This window comes from Jaculus jaculus, chromosome 19 (genome assembly GCF_020740685.1).
Source record: "Jaculus jaculus isolate mJacJac1 chromosome 19, mJacJac1.mat.Y.cur, whole genome shotgun sequence".
In the NCBI taxonomy this organism is placed as follows: Eukaryota; Metazoa; Chordata; class Mammalia; order Rodentia; family Dipodidae; genus Jaculus; species Jaculus jaculus.
This window is the reverse complement of record NC_059120.1, coordinates 42,829,984-42,854,575: the sequence shown is the minus strand read 5'-3', so window position 1 is coordinate 42,854,575 and position 24,592 is coordinate 42,829,984. Positions and strand designations below refer to the sequence as shown.

General features: G+C 40.3%; 1 protein-coding gene and 1 non-coding gene across 2 annotated transcripts; one reads left to right on the top strand and one right to left on the bottom strand.

The window, feature by feature from the left end:
- The first annotated feature begins 605 nt into the window (after positions 1-605).
- On the top strand, positions 606-8,363 carry Rbm15 (RNA binding motif protein 15). The gene is made up of 2 exons (XM_004659009.2): positions 606-3,572; positions 7,469-8,363. The coding sequence occupies exons 1-2, from the start codon at positions 698-700 to the stop codon at positions 7,489-7,491; spliced, it is 2,898 nt and encodes a 965-aa protein (XP_004659066.1). The 5' UTR covers positions 606-697; the 3' UTR covers positions 7,492-8,363.
- Positions 8,364-21,171: 12,808 nt separating this feature from the next.
- Positions 21,172-21,296, bottom strand: LOC123456166. Its single transcript, XR_006634380.1, has one exon. It is a non-coding gene; the product is annotated as a small nucleolar RNA SNORA40 (small nucleolar RNA).
- Positions 21,297-24,592: the final 3,296 nt, after the last annotated feature.

Below are 24,592 nucleotides of genomic sequence, written 5' to 3'. Positions count from 1 at the left end.
TTTAAGAGTGCGCCAAAAGCGCGGGGAGGCGGACCTGGCCTGCTGTCACCATCTCGCGACAACGACGTGACGTCGCAAAGCAAGCGCCTGTTCTAGTCTTTCACCTTCACGCAGACTCTTCAGTGTAACGAGCCTACCCCTTTAAGAAAATGATGGACAGCTTTCTTAGCCTATCAAGTTCCTCATCAGCGTCCAATCAGATTTAAATTTCTTTCAGCCGCTGGAGAAGTTGGAAGACGGGTCTGAAGAGAGAGAGCTAGAGAGCGAAAGCGCTTTGTCTCTCGCGAGATCATCGAGCGCCAAGCTCTCAGGAAAAAAAAAAAAAAACTCCAGAAGCGATGGCCCGACTTCCCAAGTAGCGATTTAAAGGACGGGGTCAGAAGCCAATGAACGAGGAGAGGAGGTGGGCCAGCCGCTTTCGCCGCGCTTGAAGTACCGTTACAGGGCAGACTCCTCGTCCAATCAACGCCTCTGGATTTTGGATCAGGTGACCATAGACGTGCGAGGGGCGGAGCCACAGCCTGGCGCGAGGAACCGTTAAGATAGACAACGATTCCAACCAATGAGATCTTCGGACCAGGGGCGTCGGGGACCCAATAAAAGTGTGCGGGCGGGCGCCTTCCCGGAGCGCGGGGAGATGTGAAGACGGACAAAGAGTTTTCCCAATGAGACGGTAGGAGAGAGAGCGAATTGACCAATGAGGTCTGCGGGGCGGGACCCTTCGCCGCGGCGGAGTCCAAGATGGCGGCGTGCGAGTCCGCTGTGTGAAACGAGCGCGGGGTGGCGAGTCAGTCGGCTCCGCGGGGACGACCTCCGGCGACCCTCGACGATGAAGGGAAAAGAGCGCTCTCCGGTGAAGCCCAAGCGCTCCAGAGGTGGTGAGGACTCGAGCTCTCGCGGGGAACGGAGCAAGAAGTTAGGGGGCTCCGGCGGCAGCAATGGGAGCAGCAGCGGGAAGCCGGACGGCGGCGGCGGGTCGCGGCGGAGCCTTCATCTGGACAAGTCCAGCAGCCGAGGCGGCAGCCGCGAGTACGACACGGGCGGGGGCAGCTCCAGCAGCCGCTTGCACAGCTACAGCTCCCCGAGCACCAAAAATTCCTCAGGCGGGGGCGAGTCTCGAAGCAGCTCCCGGGGTGGAGGCGGGGAGTCACGTTCCTCCGGGGCCGCCTCCTCGGCTCCCGGCGGCGGCGGCGGCGGGGACGGCGTGGAGTACAAGACGCTGAAGATCAGCGAGTTGGGGTCCCAGCTGAGCGACGAGGCGGTGGAGGACGGACTGTTTCACGAGTTCAAGCGGTTCGGTGATGTAAGTGTCAAAATCAGTCATCTGTCGGGTTCCGGCAGCGGGGATGAACGGGTGGCCTTTGTGAACTTCCGGCGGCCGGAGGACGCGCGGGCGGCCAAGCATGCCCGAGGCCGCCTGGTGCTGTACGACCGGCCTCTGAAGATCGAAGCCGTGTACGTGAGCCGGCGCCGCAGCCGCTCCCCGCTAGACAAAGATCCCTACCCTCCGTCCGCCAGCGTGGTCGGGTCCTCGGTAGGTGGGCACCGACACGCCCCTGGAGGAGGAGGGGGTGGAGGACAGAGATCGCTCTCTCCTGGTGGCGCTGCTTTGGGATACCGAGACTACCGGTTGCAGCAGCTGGCTCTTGGCCGCCTGCCTCCTCCTCCCCCGCCACCATTGCCCCGGGAGCTGGAGAGAGAACGAGACTACCCGTTCTATGAGAGAGTGCGCCCAGCCTATAGTCTTGAACCGAGGGTGGGCGCTGGAGCAGGTGCCGCTCCTTTCCGAGAGGTGGATGAGATATCACCCGAGGATGATCAGCGTGCTAACCGAACACTTTTCTTGGGTAACCTAGACATCACTGTGACTGAGAATGATCTTAGAAGGGCTTTTGATCGCTTTGGAGTCATCACAGAGGTAGACATCAAGAGGCCTTCTCGTGGCCAGACCAGTACTTATGGCTTTCTCAAATTTGAGAACCTAGACATGTCTCACCGAGCCAAACTTGCAATGTCTGGCAAAATTATAATTCGGAATCCTATCAAAATTGGTTATGGTAAAGCTACACCCACCACCCGCCTCTGGGTGGGTGGCTTGGGACCTTGGGTGCCTCTTGCTGCGCTGGCACGAGAATTTGACCGATTTGGCACCATACGTACCATAGACTACCGAAAAGGTGATAGTTGGGCATATATCCAGTATGAAAGCCTAGATGCAGCACATGCTGCCTGGACCCATATGCGAGGATTCCCACTTGGTGGCCCAGATCGTCGCCTTAGAGTAGACTTTGCAGACACAGAACATCGTTACCAGCAGCAGTATCTGCAGCCTCTGCCCTTGACTCATTATGAACTGGTGACAGATGCTTTTGGACATCGGGCACCTGACCCTTTGCGGGGTGCTCGGGATAGGACACCACCTTTATTGTACAGAGATCGTGATAGAGACCTTTATCCTGACTCTGATTGGGTGCCACCCCCACCACCAGTTCGAGAACGCAGCACCAGGGCAGCATCTAGTGCTGTGACTGCTTATGAGCCATTGGATAGCTTGGATCGAAGGCGAGATGGCTGGTCCTTGGATCGGGACAGAGGTGATCGAGATATGCCCAGTAGCAGAGACCAGCCTAGGAAGCGCCGGCTGCCAGAGGACAGTGGAGGACGGCATCTGGATAGATCTCCTGAGAGTGACAGGCCACGAAAACGCCACTGTGCTCCTTCTCCAGATCGCAGTCCAGAACTGAGCAGTAGCAGAGATCGTTACAATAGCGACAATGATCGATCTTCCCGTCTTCTCTTGGAAAGGCCCTCTCCAATCAGAGACAGGAGAGGCAGTTTGGAAAAGAGCCAGGGTGACAAGCGAGACCGTAAGAACTCTGCATCAGCTGAACGGGATAGGAAGCACCGCACAACTGCTTCCACTGAGGGAAAAAGCCCTCTGAAAAAAGAGGACCGGTCTGATGGAAATGCATCCAGTGCCAGCACTGTTTCATCAAAGCTGAAGTCCCCTTCCCAGAAACAGGATGGGGGGACAGCTCCTGCTGCAGCAGCCTCTCCCAAACTCTGTTTGGCCTGGCAGGGCATGCTTCTACTGAAGAACAGCAACTTTCCTTCCAACATGCATCTGTTGCAGGGTGACCTCCAAGTTGCTAGCAGTCTTCTTGTGGAGGGTTCTACTGGAGGCAAAGTGGCCCAGCTCAAGATCACTCAGCGTCTTCGTTTGGACCAGCCCAAGTTGGATGAAGTAACTCGTCGCATCAAAGTAGCAGGGCCCAATGGTTATGCCATTCTTCTAGCTGTACCTGGAAATTCTGACAGCCGCTCTTCTTCCTCGGCCACATCAGACACTGCCACCTCTACTCAGCGGCCACTTAGGAACCTTGTGTCCTATTTAAAGCAAAAGCAGGCAGCTGGGGTGATCAGCCTCCCTGTGGGAGGCAACAAAGACAAAGAAAACACCGGGGTTCTTCATGCCTTCCCACCTTGTGAGTTCTCCCAGCAGTTCCTGGATTCCCCTGCCAAGGCACTGGCCAAATCTGAGGAAGATTACCTGGTCATGATCATTGTCCGTGGTGCGTCCTAAAGTCCATGTGTAACTTGTATTTACTACTTTGACATGATTCCTGTTTTGTGATGTGTAATGGGATACAGCATCATATGAGAATTTCTTTTCATTAGTTTGGTTGTAGCCTTTTATATATATATATTTTTATAAACTTCCTTAAAATAGAAGTCAGCAGTTTGACTATTAATTTAAGTGAATGGGATGCCCTGAAAGTAGTAGGAAGATGGATTTACTTTAGGAGTTCCTATCCTTGTAACTTTTTCCTTCTTTTTCTTCAGTTTTTTCTTCTTTTTAAATCTTGAGCTTAAAAAAAAATCTCAAAAGTGACCAAACAGAATTTTGAAAAAATCAGAATTTGGAGAAAAGAGCCCACTGACAATATTTAGATGGTAAACTGCACTGAAAATGGCTTTAATGGATGAATAGATAAATAATTCCTGAACCAGAAGCATTGATTGTCTAAAATTTGATCAAGCACCACAAAAGTATGTAATTAATCAGTTTTTTGACTATATCTCTTAAGAATACACAGTTTGTCCCAGAAAGTTTTCTTTAACATTCACTTTTATCATTACTACTTGAATTTTTGTATCCCTGTATGCACTTTTGGTTTGTAGCTGTTACTAGTAAAGATTGAGGACTGTGTTACAAACCATTTACATCTTATATGCAAGAAGTGAGTAGGTGCTTTTAAAATGAGAATTCTTTGGTCAGTTTATAGTTGTGTGTTGGTGTTTTTACTTTGAGAGGTGTAGCAAATACAGTTCTAACTGCACATTTCAAAGGTTAAGTGTTCATCAGAGATGAGGTATTGTTTTTGTATTGATTCAAATTTCTGGTTTCAGTAATAGAAAAGTTGTCTTCGGGCTCTTAAGTCATCTTTTTTTCAGTGGGCGTTAATTAGCCATATCTGGATGGCAGAATTTTTAAGAAAGTTACTGTAAAATGTCCTTGGTATGCTTTGAGAAAATTTTGCTTCTTTTTTTTTATTTTCATATTTAAACAGTGGTAGTGATACCTAAAATGTTTTGAATATCTTTGAAATTTTATGTTTAGTATTTTCACTACTGCCTAGCTATAGAGGTTTGAAATGTTCAGTGTAAGAACTCTCTTCCCTTTGTTTTGCCCAGGTACTTGTAATTAAAGTAATTTAACCTACTTGCAAAGGTTCTCCCTGTCCCCCAAAAGCTAAGGACTTCTGGTTCTTAATAAGGGCTTCTGCTACTTTATAGTTTTTGTTTTTTTTTTTGTTTTTTTTGTTTTTTGTTTTGTTTTGTTTTTTGGCCTAGCTCTCTGCCACCACCTCTAGTTTCTCTAATTACTAAGTATGGTTTTTTGCCCTTGATTTAAATACTGAGGACTTAAGCTAAGGCTTTTAATGTTTAATTATGATTATTTAGGACTTTCTGGATCATGGTCTTTTTCTGTTTTGTGAAATGACTAATTCAAAACCTGGCAGAACCCAACTGGTTTCTTTCTGTTATCAAAGCTGGTAGTTTAAAATAGCACCAATAATAACCCAGGGAAATGTCATTTTTATTTTCCATTATGACAGGTGTCTAATGCATGTCAGCATGAAAACCTCACCACTACTCCATCATCTTATTTAGTTTCCACTATGCATTTATTTAAAAAAAATTTTTTTTTTTTGAGTTTGGAGATTTGTGTGTTTTAAAACTGGAAAAACTTATACATTTTGAGAGAAGGAATGTACTATGTGCTTATTGAGCACAAAGATCCTTGGTGTGCCTATAGGAAAAGTATCTGAAATACTACAGCTTAGACTATGGGTGCCTTTTGCTTCCAAAAAGCAGTAGTTGACATGGAATAGACACCTATTCAGGAGTGAATGCAAATGGAGTCTGTGTAAATGGAGTTTATAGTGAGATAAATGTTTCCAGTTAAAATAATTTAACTAGCCATTAACTTCTGAATATCTTTTTGATAAGATGGGTACAGTTTTATTCTGTTGGAAAGTGAAGTTCATGACATCTAATTTTACTATATATCAAAATGTGTCTTTTCTCATTTTTTTTAAACTTCAGTTGGTGTAACAGCAAATTGGGGAGTACTGGCTTTTGATCCGTACTGATTTTTGATCCATCCTTGTTTGAATCCTGTATTGGACATTGCTGCTTTTGTTAGATCTGGGCAATTTGTGCTTCATTGTTGAAATAGTGGCTTGATGCTATTTCTAAATGTATGTATTAAAAAAAGTAATGATGGTTAGTTTGGTACTTATCTATAAAATATAAAGTACCATTGCCCAGGTTAATTTCTTATTTGTTTTGCCCAATCTGTTGTGCAGATTCATAGTATCTGTAAATTTAAACCTTCAGAATTTGAATGAAAGCAAAAATTTAAAATCAATTCTTAGTCTCCTTAGCCAGAATTTCATAATTCCACATTGAATATTTGTAACAGCTCTTTTTTCAATTTATTTCTTTAATTACTTTAATTTTTCAGAAACTCAGTTAAAATGAACAGAAGGAGAATTCAAGAATATTACTTAATTACTTGTTAAGTATTAGTGGTAAAAATAAGGCAATTAAGACTTTTAAGATTGCAACTTCAGAGATTATAGACAATTGAGCAAGCACTCAGCTCCTAGCAAATGGTCCTACTTAATTTGGGGGTAATATTTTGTTAATTGTAATTGGGATTCCTATAAAGAATTTTTCACACAAAAGCCTAAATTTCTGATGTGTACTTGGACTCTTATCACACTGAGGATAAGTTTTCCTTTAAGAATTATCTCTTAAAATGTCCATTCTCTGGCTTGCATTAGCTTTTGTTATATTTCCAAGGTGTTATACATGCATTTTGATTCCCTTTAGATCATTTGATATATAGCAATGAAAGGTGTTTTTCAGAATCAGACCTTTTTAGGTTTATTGAAAAACTATTTTATGAGCAGATGTTCACTGACTATTTTTGGAAAGATTTAAATTTGCTTTTTTAAGATGTTGAATTTGCCCATTTCAGGCATAGCATGAACTGCAATTTGGATTCATATAGGAACCATTTGCCAAAACTTCTGTAGTTATAGAATTAGGAAATCCTCTTGAAAAGAGGGCCTTAATGACCTTTTTGTGGAGGAGGAGGGGAAGCAAAGCCCAGGAAATGTGGAGAGAATTTCTGGACATTTTTGTCTGTCACAAAGTTTGGTTTTCAGATAGGAGTTAGGTATGAGATCAAAAACTGGAGTTGGCTCTGTTTACATTCTGGTTATGATACCCCTAAAGGTGGACAATTATTTCAGGTAACTACAGTGAAGTGTTAAGCTTGATGAAGAGTTCTCGTGTGCATGTTTTGAACAGAGTTGAAAAGTGAGAGTCCTGAAGTGTTCTTTTACTGTTTAATAATTGTATGCATATTTTCCTAACAGAAAATAACAGCTGCTATCTTTGGTATGGTGGATTTATAAACATATCTTGACCCTTTTCTACAGTAATGGAGTAGTTTGTATTGCTCCATGTAAATTACAGAATGAAAGTAGAGGGTACAAGTTTGCCTAAACTCCACCTTTCTATTGTTTCACTTTTTAAGTTATATTTTTAGGAGATAATGATTATAAAGTGATCATAAACTAGACTTTTTTTTTTTCTGAACATTTTGGCCATGTTTTAGTTAGTCACATTTGAGGGTAAAGGATATTTTTTATTCCTATGATCCTCAATTTCAGCCTTTAAAAAACTGATGCTGTTCTGTTTGTGTATTCATACAGTAAATTCATTTCAAGGTTTGTGCCAGTGGGTATTATTGGTGCTTTTTGAAGTCGAGATGGACCATCCAGGAAGGTCTTGTTAATATTATGTTCATCTATAATGGCATAGGGGAAATGTATATTTTTTTAATATTGTAAACGTTTGTACTGAATAACCTTTTTTTCCCCCCCGCAAGCAAAACTGGTGAACAGCGGATGAAGATATGGAATTCAAAGCACTAATGGACCTTTTTGAAGAGAAGTTGTGGCTTATGTGGAGTTTACATGGGCCTCTGATGGAAGAAAGCTAATCTGTTTAGTATTTTGTACATTTTACTAAAATGGCAGCTTAACATTGTGTATCTGCTATTGTGATGCCAATGCCGGTGTTTTAAGTGGAAAAAATGACCTCTTTGCTTTGTGCTGTGTACACAAGATTTCTGGAAAAGTAAAGAAAAACCCTTTTTATGGCTCACACAGCTTAAAGTAGCTGTCACTCAAACATGCGCTCACAGTCGAGCTGCTTTTGTTTTATTCTAAATAAATTGTTTCTTTTGAGGAAAATGTTTTTCTGCCTGGAAGTGAATTGACGGCAAACCTTGACCCCTTTGTTTGCAGCGGAGGGGGTACTTGCTGCTGCTCAGATCTTGTATGTTTTGAGCAAGAAGCAGGGAGACCATCAATTTCATTTTGACTATCACGGTGTGTCAATTCTGAAGGATCATAGTGTTACAGTGACCCCCTTTGTTTGCAGTGAAGGGGATCCTTTGCTTCTCGGTCCTCAACGTGATGAGGGAATGGTGCTGTTTGCTGGCACACAAGAAGCTGGGGCAAGCACCCTAAGCCTCACCACAGTGCACGCGAGTCGGGGGCTTTGCTGGTTTGAAGAGCTGGAATTGCTGAAATTTAAGTTTTGATTTATTTTGTTCACCTATCACGTTTGGCCTTAGTTTCATTTTTAATTTGAAGAAAAGTTTGAATTGCTTTATCTTGCACTTTAACATTTGCACCAAATTGCCAAAAGAAGGAGAATTGCTCCGTTTGCTTTAAAAATGTTAAAATGATGATGTTAATAAAGCCTTTCCTGACACATTTGAGGAGCTCCTCCATCTCCAGGGGCTTCTTACGAGAGTTATGCAGTGATGGGTTTAGTTCTGAATGGATGAAGAGTTCCTGAGAGCTAGCGTTTGTAATTAGAACCATTACTTGGTATCTGTGCCTTATTTGACCTGTGGTTCCACATGCCTTGGATGTGCACGCACCGTGACGGTTTCATAGGTACGAACGCACACTCAGGCCCAGTCACTTCGGTTGGTAGTACAGATTGTGAGGAAAAAAATGGAGGCATCCTTAAGGAGGAGAAAGTGTTTGCCTTTAGTTCCTGCATTATCCTGTACAGGGGCTCCTGAGCTTTGGAAACCTGTTCCCAGTGCAGGAGAACAACTCCCCTGTTGGCAGCAGGATACTTCGGTGCTCAGTGACTACGCTGGAGTTCAAGAGGAAGCCAGCAATGCTGCACCTTTTGCTTCAGACACCATGGTTGTTTGCCAGTTTTAAACTTAACTAGTTGCAGACGAAGACCACCTTGAAATGCAGGCTTGTTGGGCTTGTTTTGAATTTTAACCTCGGATGGAAGAGCCCTAGTCTCCATGCGGGATGATGATTGCTAGGCAACAGGTGATTATCAACCAAGGATGTCACGGTTATATTCTGCAAGGTGGTGTTCCGGTGGCAAACAGCTGTATAAACTCTTATGAACAGGTAAGAGGGTTTTTTTAGAGGTCAAAAAAATGCATTATAACTAATAGGATGAGGGCGTTTAATGTTTTGGGTATGTTTCTCTGGATGGAATATTCAAGTACTGCTACCGTAATTAGTTTCTTTTTCATTTAGGTATAGTTAAAAAATTCTAGGCTGGAACTTTGTTCAAGTTGATATATTTTTTTTCCTAGTTGTTATTTTTAAGTGTATTTTATCATTTGAAAAAAATTCCATTGATGTGGGAGCCAAGGTGTTAAAGTTTTGGTTAAGGATTTAGGCCTTGGTGGCCCTTAAATTCTTGACATTACCTATTAACCGTGGTGATTACCTTTTGCTGTGATTCAGTGGTGCAGGACTTACTGGTATCAAACTGTTCCTCATTTACAAACTAAACTTTTTAATTTCAAAATTAAGAGTTAACAACAAAATAAGGGATGCCATTTTTGACGGGAGATGATATTTTAGCCAAAATGGTTTATGTATTTTTTTTCATGTCCCACAGAGATTGATTTATAAAAATAGGCAACTGAAGCTTGAAGGAAATGAGTAAATCATGTTGAGAAAGTATGACTTCTTGTCTGCTGTTAACCTTAACCATTTTCTTCTTTTTTTTTTTTTTATTATTTGACGGAGAAAGAGAATGAATAGGTGTGCCTGGGCCTCCAGCCACTGCAAATGAACTCCAGACATGTGCACCCCCTTGTACATCTGGATACCGTGGGTCCTAGGGAATTGAGCCTGGGTCCTTTGGCTTTGCCCGCAAATGCCTTAAACATTAAGCCATCCTTCCAGCCCATCCTTAACCATTTTGATTGTCCGCTTAGTCTTACCAGCCTCTTTAGCCTCCACCTACACATTAATGAAGTGTGAGGCTTTGGCAAGTTACCACAAGCACAACTTTATTAGAATATCCTACATTGTGGGTTTTCTTGCCTGGTTTTAAATGGAATCAGAATTTTTCTTCATCTCTTCTAGAAGACTTAATCTCGTAACCATAGTATGTGGTCTCTGCTAGTTAATTTTTCCTATAGGTTTGTTTGAGCCCTTTGTATTGTTTAGCTGGATGGTTTATGTACCATATTGTAAAAGGGGCAAAGGGAAGTTTTTTTTTTTTTTTTTTTTCCAGATTCTCACTCTGTAATTTCCAAGTGTTTTAAACAGAAGTTTGCTTATAGGGTAGTTGCCACCTAAGGCTTTGCTGAATGGTCTCATATTTCTTTAAGCATTCTAATCTGTTGGAAATGTCAGTTTTCAGTTTATTTTCTTTCTCTTGCTAGCCCACATTGTAAACCCATTAAGGAGTTTTTTAGAAAGGAAATATTTTAAATCACTGTGGAGATTAAGGAGGATTATTATTACACATATATTTCTGTTTGTTGGTTAACTTTCTAATGTCTCAGGTTTCATTTCAAGAATAAGGGAAAAGTGTGCAGGGCATTTGTATAGTTGTGTAGAAGACCATGTTATATAAAATGAGAAGGTGCACAGCATGACACTGTTTTGAGACTAGTATCTGTGAATTCCTAGCTATACTAAAAAGGTAAAATTGGCTGGTGGAGAGTTAGATCCCATGTTCTGATTTTAAAACGTGGAAACTGCCATTTGCAGTATTTGTATATTTTCCCATTGTCTTTCATATCTGAATTTAAATTTATTTAAATCATATAGTTCTAGGACCACCTACATTGAATTGAGTTCATTTTGAAGGGGTTGGCTGTGATATTAAAGATAAAAGTAAGGATTGTCTTGATTTGCGTAAAACAAACCAGATTTTATGAATTTCTATTTTCATAGCTTAAGCCAGTTGTTTGTAAACTATTTGTTTATGGTTTCTTGAGATGGTCTTGCCATCTCAAAACCCAGACTGGTCTCAAACCCAAGGTCCTCCGGCTTCCACTTCTCTAAAACTGAGATTACAAGTGTGTGCCTCCACACTTGGCTTTACAGCATCTATTAGTAACTTGAATTTATTCTTAAGGACTTAAAGGACTTATTGAATAATAAAGTTTTTTCAAGCCTGAGGCAAGCTTGGTTTTAGCAGGTAAGGAAGTTTGAGTTTGTGGTAAAATAATTTAGCATGCTTCCACTTAAGTGGCCATATTATTGGTCTTCCAGTTGAGGTTTCTTTATAAACATTTGAAGTTGTATATTAAGAACTAAGGCCAGCTGGGTGTGGTGACACACTCCCAGCACACAGGAGGCAGAGGTAGAAAGCTTGCTGTGAGTTCGAGGGCCACCCTTAAACTACATAGTGAGTTTCAGGTCAGCCTGGGCTAAAGCAAGACCCTACCTCAAAAAAAGAAAGCTGGCCTTGGTGGCACATGCCTTTAATCCCAGCACTTGGGAGGCAGAGGTAGGAGGATTGCCAAGAGTTCGAGGCCACCCTGAGACTACATAGTGAATTTCAGGTCAGCCTGAGCTAGAGTGAGACCCTACCTTAACTAAGGTACTGGCAGTAGGAAATTGAGGAAAGTATCTCTTCTACTAGCTGTAGCAGTTTCTATACTAACTGGAGAAAATAGGTATAAACAGGTTAATAGTTAACTATCAGGGGAAAGTTACAATAGGAAAAATGTCACGGTCAGTTGCTAATGAATTTTTATGGGTGGTAATGGGTGTGATTGTATGAACAGGTTTCTTCAAGCAAGAATGGTCAGGAAAGGCTTTACATTAGAGTTTGCTTGAGAAAGATTAGAGTGGCAGAGGGAGATTGGGTTGACAGATGGGAGGCAGAATAAAGAATAATAAAGCAGCTTGTTGAAGGATGGAAAAGATTGAGTGCAGACTCAAGCTTGGGAAAGTGTAGGAAGATGGTTGAATCAGCAAAAATAGGTTAAGCCAATTTGAGGAGGATGGGAATGGAGATAAGTGATCACTTGTAGCATATTGATAAGCAGTCATTTATTGAACACCTATTTAAAGCCAAGCATTGTGCAAAGTACACACATTGTTTAAGTCTCACCACATGTTAATCTGATAGTGATGGAACCAGGACCTTAACAAGGCATTTGTACCAGCTAAAGCTCTTTTTGTCATTGTTTTTGCCTGCTATTTTTCTGTAGGCCAGGGATAGGATTAAACATATAAATTAGAGCAAAGATCTGAGTTGCAAATTTCATTTAAATATGTTACGCTAACCAATTGCCAAGGTAGGGAATTTCAAACTATATTGTATCAACATTTCCAGTACTTGGGAAATAGGCTCTTTACTCTACCACAGACACCTTGAGCTTTGTTAGAACCAGCATGGCCCAGGAGTTTTTATTCCTTTATAAGCTCCCTGGGTAGTTCTGTTGTGTTCTTGGTGAGTGGGGCTATGTGTTTAATAACACTGGCCTATAGAGAGTAGTTTGCTGAGGTTTGGAACCCAGGATTGTGTCATATTTAAGGGATGAGAAGAGTGGTGATGCTTGAAAGTATAGGCAGGAGACTATAAAATAATGTTTTGTTTCAGAGCTGGGAGGAGGAGCTGCCAGAAGATAAACGCAAAATGGTTGCAGCCTATGGAACACAATCCCAAGTGCTATCACTTAAAATTGCCACTTAAGGGCAGGGTGTGGTGGCTCGTGCCTATAATCTCAACACTTGGTGGCGGGATAGTTCAAGTTCTGCCTGGGCTGTTAAATAGCAAGACCCCGTATTATAGGAAAACAGAAAACCAGAAGAAGAATTGTTAAGATTATAGTTTATAATCATGATTATTTTTCTGAGGCATTTAGTCTTGCTTAATATTTAATTTTGGCTTATACCAAGTCTACAAAGAGGGGCCCACTGTTTATGTAAGGTTAAAGGAAAGATGGAGGGTGGGATTTAATTTACTAGTAGAGCACTTATCTAGCGTGTGAAAGGCCTGGGACTTGATCCTTATCCCTTCCCCCCAACTCAGAAGAAACACTAAAGTGACACCAGAAAGCTTCATTCCTTGGGTAACATATATACACCTGTAAGGTATTCCTGAATTTTCATATATTTATATATATCTTTTATATATTATTAAGTAATGCAGCTATAGTCTGTCTGAAAGTTGAAAGCTGGAGCTCAGCAGTTAAGGCGTTCTCTGCTGGGTGATGGTGCATTCCTTTAATCTCGGCACTCAAGAGGCTGAGGTGGTAGGATCTCTGTGAGTTTCAAGACCGGCCTGAAATAACTATATAATGAATTCCAGGTCAGCCTGGGCTAGAGTGAGACCTTACCCTGAAAAACAAAAAACAAAAAAATTAGTCGGGCTTGGTGGTGCACGCCTTTAATCCCAGTATTCAGGAGGCAGAGGTAGGAGGATTGCTGTGAGTTTGAGGCTACCCTGAGACTACATAGTGAAGGCTAGGTCAGCTTGAGCTAGAGTGAGATCCTACCTTGAAAAAACAAAACAAACAACTATCCCCCCAAAATTGAAAGTAATTCTGGGGTTAAAGTATAGGAAAGTGTAGACATGAAAGTTATTTTAATTAATGGACCATCATCTATAACTACTATTTATTAACTAGGTTACTTATAGGACTGAGACATCACAGGTTGAAGAAAACTTTAATTGTGTAAATGTTACCTGACTTTTCTGCAGGTAACCAGGAAAAAGACATATGAGTTTTTATGGATGGGCATAAGTTGGTACAACTGTGTCCACAATAGAACTATTATTATAGGCAAAATTAACCCCTTGAGTTGCTTATATGTTTATTTTTTTGCACACTTTGTTTTTAAAATATTCTTACTTATTGGAGAAAGAGAGAGAGAGAGAGAAAGAGAAGCCGGGCGTGGTGTCGCATGCCTTTAATCCCAGCACTCGGGAGGCAGAGGTGGGAGGATCTCCTGTGTTCTAGGCCACCCTGAGATTACATAGTGAGTTCCAGGTCAGCCTGGGCCAGAGTGAGACCCTATGGCGAAAAACCAAAAAGAAAAAAAAAAAGTGAGCGAGCGAGCGAGCAAGAGAGAGAGAGAGAGGGAGTGAGGAAGAGAGAGAGGGAGGAAGGGAGGGCAGACAGAGTCAGTATGGGTATGGTTATGGGCATGAGCAAGCCAGGGCTTCCACCACTGCCGATGAACTTCAGGTGCATGTGCAAGTTTGTGCATCTGACTTTATATGGGTCCTGTGGAATCGAACGTGTGCAGTTAGGTTTTGCAAACAAGTGCCTTTGAATGATGAACCATCTCTTCAGCCTTTTACTGTATATGTAAAACATACTGGGAAAATTGGTGCTATTGACTTACATTCTTTAAAAAAAGTTTTGTTTTTTATTTTTTTGAGAGAGAGAGGTGGGCCTGGGATTCTAGCTGCTGCAGACAAACTCCAGATGCGCCACCATGTGCATCTGACCACATGGGTGCTGGGGAATCAAACCTGGGTCTGTAGTTCTGACAGGCAAGCACCTTAACCGCTAAGCCATCTCTCCAACCCCTTACATTTTAGTCTCTAAAAATTACCAATAGTTTTATTTGGTTTCCAAGATAGATAAATAAATATATACATACATGTATATATATTTTGGCTTTTTGAGGTTTTGTCTCGGTCTAGCCCAGGCTGACCTGCAATTCACTAGTCTCAGGCTGCTCTGAACTCAACAGTGATCTTCCAACCTCAGCCTCCCAAGTACTGGAATTAAAGGTGTGCTCTACCACACCTAGCCAAAGATATTTTACATGTGGTTTTTTATTTATTTTATTTTTGAGTCAGGGTCTCCTGTAGCTCAAGCTAGCCTACAGCTCTCGATATAGCCAAGGATGACCTTGAATTTCTGATCCTCCTGCCCCTCCCAAGTGCTGGATTTCAAGTGCATCACCACACCCAGTTTATATTCTTTATATAAACACAAAAGTAACCTGAATCTCTTAATTGAAATTTTTTTTCATTCTGTAGCAGAGGTCTCAGTCCTGGCAGCTGTACATTAGAATCCCCTCAGGAACTTTAATTCCATTATCTAAGATCCTTGGATTTACTTGATCTAGGTTAGAGTGGCACTCTCCAAAGACCCAAGGATTGTTTTTCCACTGCTCTATAGAGACAAAGCTTACACGTACCCAAACACAATCAACCTTTTAAAAAGTGTTTGAAAACAAATTAATTTTGTGTGTGTGTGTGTGTGTGTGTGTGTGTGTGTGTGTGTGTGTGTAATTTGGGCAATATAGTAGGTATTGCAGAATCTTCTTGAATCCCTGCTACCAAAATTATGGTTCCTATTCCACTAGCATTACTATCACTTGGAAGCTTATTGGAAATGTAGAATTGCAAGACCTCACCCCACATCTGTTGAATGGTATGGAGATGTGAAGTTGTTTTATATATACATCAAAGTTTGACAAATGCTTCCTGGCCATGAGTTTGATCCCCAGCTCCATTCATTCACATATAAAAAGTTTGAGAAGTACTGCTTTAGATGTCCATAAAAGTATTCTGTGTGCTAAAAATTTGATAATTCTTCATGCATAAGAATCTCTAAATTTGTGTGTTGGTTACATTTACTGTGAACTATTAAATATTTTGCTTTGTTTTCAGGATTTGAAAAAAAAAACCCACCTAAGTATATCTACATAGGTTTGCTTATTTTCAATGAGAAAAGTAGGAATAAAAGTTCTGAAGTAGTGAGCTTCAAGTGACCAGAAAATAACTAGTGTCTTTCACTGAGACAGCTGGAAGTATTGCTATTTTTGCATTTCTTGGTTGGCTCCTGATTATTTTGTTATGCTTACATTTTTCCCCTTTCCTATTCTACTATTACACATTTTTTTATTTCACAAGTACAGATGAGCATATTTGAGAGACTGACTAACTGCTGATAGGTGCCCCATGGATTTAGAAAACTTGATAGATACAGTTTGTTTTTTTTTCCCGAGGTAGGGTCTCACTTTGGTCCAGGCTGACCTGGAATTCACTATGGAGTCTCAGGGTGGTCTTGAACTCACGGCAATCCTCCTACCTCTGCCTCCTGAGTGCTGGGATTAAAGGTGTACACCACCACACCCAGTTTTTTTTTTTTTTTTTTTTTTTTTTTTACTTACTTTACTCAATATTTTTGTGGTGTTGTGGATAGAGCTCAGGACCCTGATATAAGAGACAAGTGTTCTGTCACTGTTTTGCTCCCAGCCTTAGGGTTTTCTTTGGTAGAGTAGATATGGGCAGGATTGAGGAATGGTTCTTAAGTGTCTTTGGTTTTTAATTATACTTCATAAAATGATTTTCTTCACATAGTAACAAAAAATGAAGAATCTGTAATTCATATCAAATTATATGGTAACAAAAATCTTAAAATTCATGTGTATTAGAGGTGTGGTCAAATGTATATGTTCAGAGAAGACTCTTAGATCACATTATATGAATTTACTAAGAGGAATGATTATTTTTTTTTGGTTTATGGAGGTAGGGTCTCACTCTGGTCCAGGCTGACCTGGAAGTCACTATGTAGTTTCAGGGTGGCCTTGAACTCATGGCAATCCTCCTTCCTCTGCCTCCTGAGTGCTGGATTTAGAGGTGTGCACCACCATGCCTGGCTTATTTTTTAAAGTATTTTATTATTTATTTGAGAGAGACAGAGGTAGATATAGAATGGATGCACCAGGGAAACTAGCCACTCAAACAAACTCCAGACACATGTGCCACCTGTGCATATGGCTTTACGTGGGTACTTGGGAATCGAACCTGAGTCCTTTGACTTTGTCTGCAAAGCACCTTAACCACTAAGCCATCTCCCCAGCGGTATTTATTTATTTATTTATTTGAGAAAATGAGGGAGGGAAGGAGAGAGAGAAAGAGGCAGAGAGAGAATGGGCATGTCAGGGCCTTCAGCTCCTGCAAAGGAATTCCAGATGCAAGCACCACCTTGTGCATCTGGCTTTGTAGGCAAGTATCAACTGTTAAGCCACCTCTCCAGCCCTCCAGCTGGATATTTTTAATTTGTAAAGTGTTTTTTAAAAGACATCTGGTATTCTTTATTTAATTTATTTATTTGAGAGAGTGAGAGAGGCAGACACACAGAGAGAAAATGAGCGCTCCAGGGCCTCTAGGCATTGCAAATGAACTCCAGATGCACCTTATGCATCTGGCTTATGTGAGTGGGGAAATGAGCCTGGGTCCTTAGGCTTTGCAAGCAAGTGCCTTAACCGCTAAGCCATCCCTCCAGCCAAATGCGTAAGTTTTTATAATAAAAATTCTGAGATATATTTGCCAAGCAAATATGTTGATATCTAATGAAAAACTGCTGAATTATTTTCATACACTGCAATTTTAGCATCTCTAGAAAAGTTCTCAAGGGTTTATTTATGATATACATTGATTTATCTTCACGAATGTGATTTGATTTTAGTGGAGCTAAATATATCATCAATTTGTCCTGACATACATCATTATGTTTTCTTCTTTAGCCTTTTAACCTTTTTTTTTTTTTTTTTGGTGGAACTGAGGATTGAACCTAGGACTTCATAAATGGCTAGAGCAAGCACTCTACTGAGCTATGACCTCAGCCTCCTGACAAATTTCATTTATGAAGTTTACTCTCTGTAATGTCATATTCTTACTGAAAATTCATTTTATAAAAATAAATCATTTGGACTTTAAGATTTGGTCATTGGAACTACTGATTGGTAATCAATAGTGCTTTTTCTTCTAGTGTAGCAATTTAAAGGTATTGTGAACCTTCAGAGTCACTCTTTATTCTGTTTGCTTGCTTTTCTTTAGTAATGACTAAAACACTCTATACATATATACATACACACATACATACATACATGCATACATATTTAGTTTTTCAAGGTAGAGTCTCCCTGTATCCCAGGCTGACCTGGAATTCACTGTGCAATCTCAGGGTGGCCTTGAACTCATAGATCCTCCTACCTCTGCCTCCTGAGTCCTGTACTAAAGGCTTATGCCACCATGACTGGCTTGATTTTAATATACAGTAATTGGATTTCCCTTCTCTTTTTTAACAGGCAAGTTTAAAGATAGCATTCCTAAGTACAGTAATTGGTTAAACATCTTTTTCTCCTCCCGGGTTTCTTTTTAGGAACTACTGACAATCCAAAACCTATAGCCGACTTTGGGATCTGGCTTTATTACTCAGCAACTGAAAGATGAGTTCTAAATGTCAGACTTCTGATACTGGCAACTTGTCTTCCTCTTTCTATAGAGACGGGGTTAGAAGTCAGAGCTACACAAAGGGAATGGGTAAGTTTCTTTTAATGCCATATTTATAAACCCATATCTTATTAACTGTGACATGGTATCACTTTCCAAATAGGAACTAGTAATTTTCATCTGAGTGGAAACTGACATCATGTCACTAAACATGAGGGTTTAAATATGGATTTATTTTTCTTGTGACTCTGACTTTACATTTCGTAAAGAAATGAATTAAATATAGTTATCATTTTCCATTTATTTTTTAATTTGAGGAATTATAGTTTTAGTTTTTATACTCTTGTGCTTTTCTGATAAGTGAAAATATGTATAAAGGACATTTTAAAGTCTGTATGAATTATAAACCAATCTGTAGCAGTCTGATTCTTCTTTGTATTTTAAAACGAGGTCTGTACTATTGACCAGTTCTCTTTAGCCTTTCTTTTCTCTTAGTTAATGAGCAGGATGAGTTCCTCTATGGGACCACATGAATTTGTTCTCCTCCAGACACTTAATATTTGTAGAACTTAACACCTGCCAGTTGGTTTAGTCATGCTATTGCTGTGGCTGCATAGGACTTTGTTGCACGCCTGTAGTATTTAGGCTTGAAATTAGCTTTAATAATATACAAATTCTTTATGATTTATAGGTTCTTGTTTATAGATAACATATTAAACTCTAGATACTAGAAGACATTCTTAGCTGTTGCTCTTTAAATTTTACTTAGTTCGTTGGTTCTGACATTAAACAGGTGAAATCTTGTTTTCACCCAGCCATAGATTCATTTTTTAAAAGAAATTACTTATTTTTCCTTAGTGATATTAGTTATGGACAGTGTATCTCTCATGAAGACTTTTGAACTGATTTTAATAGCTGATTCCAAGTACATTATTTTTTGCTTGTGTGTCTATGTTAAAACCACAGGTCAGACCAGGCATTGTGGTGCATGCCTGTAATCCCAGCACTCAGGAGGCAGAGGTAGTATCACTGTGAGTTTGAGGCCAGTCTGGGACTGCAGACTGAGTACCAGGTCAGCTTGAGCTAGAATGACAACCTACTTTGAAAAATAAAAACAAAACAAAATGGTGAAAAGTCCATAGGTGATAAACCTGAGTCAATTTGGGCACATAATATTTGTGATGAAATGGATTTGGCCTGAGGGTCAGGAGGGCGTTTGCCTACATTGTAGTTACAGTGTATAGCAGACTACCTCGTATGATGATTTTGGGGGAAGAGATTGGTTCTTGGATACTCTGTATTTTTAATCTATAAATTAAATTCTAGGCAAATTTGGGTTTAAAACAAATTTATAGCTGGTTTTAATGAAATTTGCTTTCAGAATTTGTTGTTACTTGCCAAGAGGCAAAAGTAATATAAAGGGATTTGTATCATTATGTTTAAATTAAGACTCTACTACTTACTGGATATTTAATCTCTTTGACTCTGTCTATTCGTTTGAAAATGGGCACTTTATAACTTGTTTCTGAAGGTTGGATTATGAAGATTTAAATAAGATTAAGATGAGCAAGGTAGCATGTTTGCAATCTTAGCATCAGGGAGATGGAGGTGGAAGGTCAGGAGTGCAAGGTCATTCTTAGCTACATAGTTAGAGGCCATATAGGCTACATGAGTTTGTATCCAAACACCAAGTAATAATAATAACGTTGTTATCTGCAGAAGATCTGCGTGGTATTTGGGCCTACCAGTCTTCCGTCATGTATGATGGAGGAGGGGGAAAAAATATCAAAATAGAAGAGGGACGTAATTGGAAAGAAGAAAAGATTCAGTGGAAGGGGATCAGGAGACAAAAGGTAATGGAAGAGGGTTATGCTCAAAATACATTATGTCATTTATGAAAATTATCAATAAAACAGTTTTTAATTTTTTTGTTTATTTTTATTTATTTGAGAGCAACAGAGAAAAAGGCAGAGAGAGAGAGAATGGTTGCACCAGGGCCTCCAGCCACTGCAAATGAACTCCAGATGCATGCGCCACCTTGTGCATCTGGCTTATGTGTGTCCTAGGGAATTGAGCCTCCAACCAGTCCTTAGGCTTCACAGGCAAGCACTTAAACCACTAAGCAATCTCTCCATCCCCCAGAAAGTTTTTTTAAAAAACATATTTAATTAAATTACTTTATTTATTTGACAGAAAAAGAGAGAGAGAGAGAATGGGCACACCGGGGCCTCCAGCCACTGCAAATGAACTCTAGTCGTGTGCGCCCCCTTGTGCATCTGGCTAACGTGGGTCCTGGGGAATTAAACCTGGGTCCTTTGGCTTTGTAGGCAAATGCTTTAATTACTAAGCCATCCCTCCAGCCCAATTAAACAGTCTTTTAAAGTCCAAAAATTTAAATCTATATAAAATATGCACACTAGCTGGACATGGTGGCATATGGCTATAATTCTAGCTACTCAGATGGTTGAGGCAGAAGAATTGTAAATTTGGTGGACTGTCTGAGCTGTGGAGAAAGGTCAAGGCCAGGTTGGGTAACTTAATGAGAACTTGTTAAAAAAAAAAATAGTGGCTGGAGGGATGGCTTAGCAGTTAAGGTGCTTGCCTGCAAAGCCAAAGGACCCAGGTTCAATTCCTGAGTACCCATGTAAGCAAGATGTACAAGAGGGTGTATGCATCTGGAATTGGTTTGCAGTGGCTGGCATGCCCATTCTCTCTCTCTTCCTCTCCACTTGGAAATAATTTTTTTCTTTTTAAAGTGCACACTTCAAGGAGTTGTATTGTTAGCTGTTGAAGTAGTTATTTTCTGACTTAGGCACATAATGTGTATCAAGCCTAACATTTGTTTCCTTCTTGTCTCTGATTTCTTGAGGAGGAAGGAAAAGATGTGTAGTGACAATTATGCTTTTGTTAAAACTACATATACACTGGGGTTATACTCCTCCTATATTATGGATTCCTAGAAATGTGTATTTGTCTATGAAAACAACATTATAGTGAAAAGAACATCAGGAGGGTTTTTTTGCTTTTAAATTTCCAACTCTCTGTTCTTACTAATATCATCATCATTTGAACTGTCTTGGGTATCATACTCCTTATGTGTATTTAGGCTCATACCCAACAGTGAGCTCTGGGTTGCAGAGAAGATTTATTTTTGCAGCTATGTTTAAGTTTTTGTCTAACAGTTCAACGAAAACACAAGTACTGGGAACATTATAAGTTTATGGTTAGTACAGTGAACACATTACAGAGGCCTTTGCTTTCTAGAGCTAGGGATTTACACTTTTTTTGTTTTTTGTTTTGTTTTTCGAGGTAGGGTTTCACTCTAGCCCAGGCTGACCTGGAATTCACTATGGAGTCTCAGGGTGGCCTTGAACTCATGGTGATACTCCTACCTCTGCCTCCTGAGTGCTGGGATTAAAGGTGTGCATCACCAAGCCCGGCTCTTTTTTTTTTTTTTTCTTCTTTTTTTGTTTTTAATTCGTACTCTGAGACCTTAAAGCTAGTCTCAGACTTGTGCTCTTCCTGCTTCCTGCCTTTATTTCTGAGTTCTGGGGTTACAGGTGTGTGTCACTGCCTTAAACTAGATTTAGGCCATTCTAATTCACACTGTAGGTTGTGAGGGTACTGTTATCATTGATTGGGATGAAGAGCGTTACTGTTGCATAAGATTGATAGAGCCTGTCTCAGAATTCAATTTGGAATCTTTTAGTTGTTCCTACTTAAAATATGCAGTTTCCTGAAATAGGAAAAAATCTAGTTGCTTTGGATAGTTGAAGTCCTTTGAAGTTAATTGCTGCTTAAAATAGAAGGGGAGTTGAGAGTGGTTCCTAGCAAATCATTGATTACTTTTATTATCTTTTTTAAAAAATATTTATTTGAGAAGGAGAGACAGAAACAGTGAGAGAGAAAGAGAATGGGCATGCCAGGGCCTCCAGTCTCTGAAAATGAACTCCAGATACATGTGCCACCCTGTACCTCTGGCTTACATGGATTCCGGGAAATCGAGCCTGGTTCCTTTGGCTTTGCAAGTGAGTGCCTTAACTGCTAAGCCATCTATCTCTTCAGCCCTCATTATCTTTTTTTTACATAGAAAGCAGAAGAAAGTACTAGTGACTGTTTATGATTGCTTGAGAAGTACATTTTCATTTAATCCTCAAAATGTATCTGTGAAGTTGATTGGTTTTTTTTCTCTCTCTCATTTTACAGGGCAGAAAACTGGGGCTCAGAGAGGTTGAGTAACTTATGAGATCATATGGTAACAAGCACCCAAGTTGGGATTTAATATTAGTGCCCTGTGAAAGAGGGATAAATGTTTTTGGTTTTTATTTATGTTTTACATGTAAAGCTTAAAAAGGCTATTAACATATACATATATTTAAATTCATAATATGTTGGTGACTGTGGTGGTGCTTACCTATAATCTCAGTGCTCAGGAGGTTGAGGCAGGAGGATTGGGAGTTTGAGGTCAGCTTAGTTTATATAGTAAGACCTTGTCTCTAAAGAGGGAGGAGAGGGAGAAGATGAATGTAATAACTACACTTGAAATAAGACTAACTACTTAACTGTATTTGGGACAGCTAAGATTTTACCTCGGATTACTTTGTTTCTGAGGTTTGTAATATATATAATACAATAATATATTGTTTATTTTTCAGCCTAATGATATGAGCTCATAAAGTACTCTATTTAGACATATGGGGTATGGGGACATAACTCAGAGCTTGTACAAAGGCGTATGTGGAAACAAGCAGTTTCTTGGAACTAAATTCAGGCATTCAGTTTAGGGCTTTTCTTTCTAAGGAATCCATAGATATTTTATTTTGTTTTGATTTTTGGGTTTTTCATAGCCCAGGCTGACCTTAAACTCACTCTATAGTTCCAGGCTGTGCTGGAACTTAATGCTGATCTTCCTACTTCAGCCTTCTGAGTGCTGGGACTAAAGGAATGTGCCACCATGCCTAGCTATCAATAGATATTTTAAAGCACTGAGATATCATAAATTAATAATAATAGTTATAACAGCTGAAGTAGCATTCTGAGGGAAATTTTAAGGAAGATTAATGTTAGAGAAAGTTGTTTTTATTTTGAAGACAGGGTCACTGTGTTATCCCAAACTGGCCTCTTAAGATGCTCTTGCCTCAACTTTCTGAGTGCTGGGCTTACAGATATGTATGAGAATGCCAGAAAACAAGTTGTCTTCTTGATTAGAGAAGGGCTTTCTTTTTTATATATTATTTTTTTATTAATTATGGACACACTTGAGATGGGAACATGTGTTGGTACCATCCTTTCCCTCATCCCTGTCCCCTTCCCAAAGGCGGCCTTCCTCATTGGAGTTGCAGGTTATCCCCATAAGGATAAAATGGGTTATGCACTGTGGGAGCAGCAGTCTGAAACTGGGGAGAGGCAATGCCTCTGGGCAAGATGTCCCAACTTGTGACTCTTAACAATCTTTCTGTTCCCTCTTCTATAAAATCCTGAGTCATGTTGGGTGTATTTAAGTCTACTTCAGTGATAGGTTATATATTAATTTTGTTGTTGTTTTGTTTTTCAAGGTAGGGCCTTACTTAACTCAGGCTGACCTGGAATTCACTACGTAGTCTCAGGATAGCCTTGGATTTAGGGCGATTTTCCTACCTCTGCCTCTGAGTGCTGGGATTGAAGGCATATGCCACCACACCTGGCTTATTTAAAAATATATATATTTGTTCATTTATTTGAGAGAGAGAGAGAGAGAGAGATAGGAAGAGGCAGATAGAGCTAATTGGAGCGCCAGGGCCTCCAGCTGTTGCAGATGAACTCCAGACACATGTATTACCTTGTGCATCTGGCTTATGTGGGTACTGGGGAATCAAACTTGGGTCCTTAGACTTTGCAGACAAGCGCCTTAACTGCTAAGCCTTTATTTTTTTATTTTATATTGATTTTAATAGGTTGTTCTCTTTTATCCCCTCGCTCTAGCACCCATACCCTGGAGCCCCTCCTCAGTGGGGTTATGGTAAGGCTTCAGTCAGTCCTTGTGGGGTAGCGGGGAAGTGTAGGTTATTCATACCTACTCTGGTTCTTACAGTCTTTCTGCCCCCTCTTCCACAACGTTCCCTGAATCATAGCTGGCCTGTTGGCAGTCTAGTTTAGTGTTGAGTTTTCTGTAGCCTCTGGATTTTGGCTTTCATAGGTTTTGATTGATCACCATGTTTGTCACCATCAACCTGTGGCTTGTCAGGCTAGCAGTATGAGCAGTGTTCATGTTGTCACTTCCCCTGCGATTTCACCTTAGGGAAGGGCTTTCTCTCTACATGTAAATGCTTAGTCTAAGTGGCATTTTTAATTAGCCTATGTATAGCACACATCCATTAATTTAAACATGGCCTATTGAATCCATCTTTTTATCTTTCACAAGGAACTTGCACTTCTGAAGAGACATCTTTAGATGTTTAATGTGAATATTTTAATTAGATGTAGTAAAAAGGTAATATTGTTTAGATGTACAGGAGTACCAGTC

Coding starts and splice junctions, on each gene's coding strand:
- Rbm15 (XM_004659009.2), top strand. CDS start 698: ATGAGGTCTGCGGGGCGGGACCCTTCGCCGCGGCGGAGTCCAAGATGG. Junction 3,573..7,468: donor GGTCATGATCATTGTCCGTG/GTGCGTCCTAAA, acceptor CCCCCCCGCAAG/CAAAACTGGTGAACAGCGGA.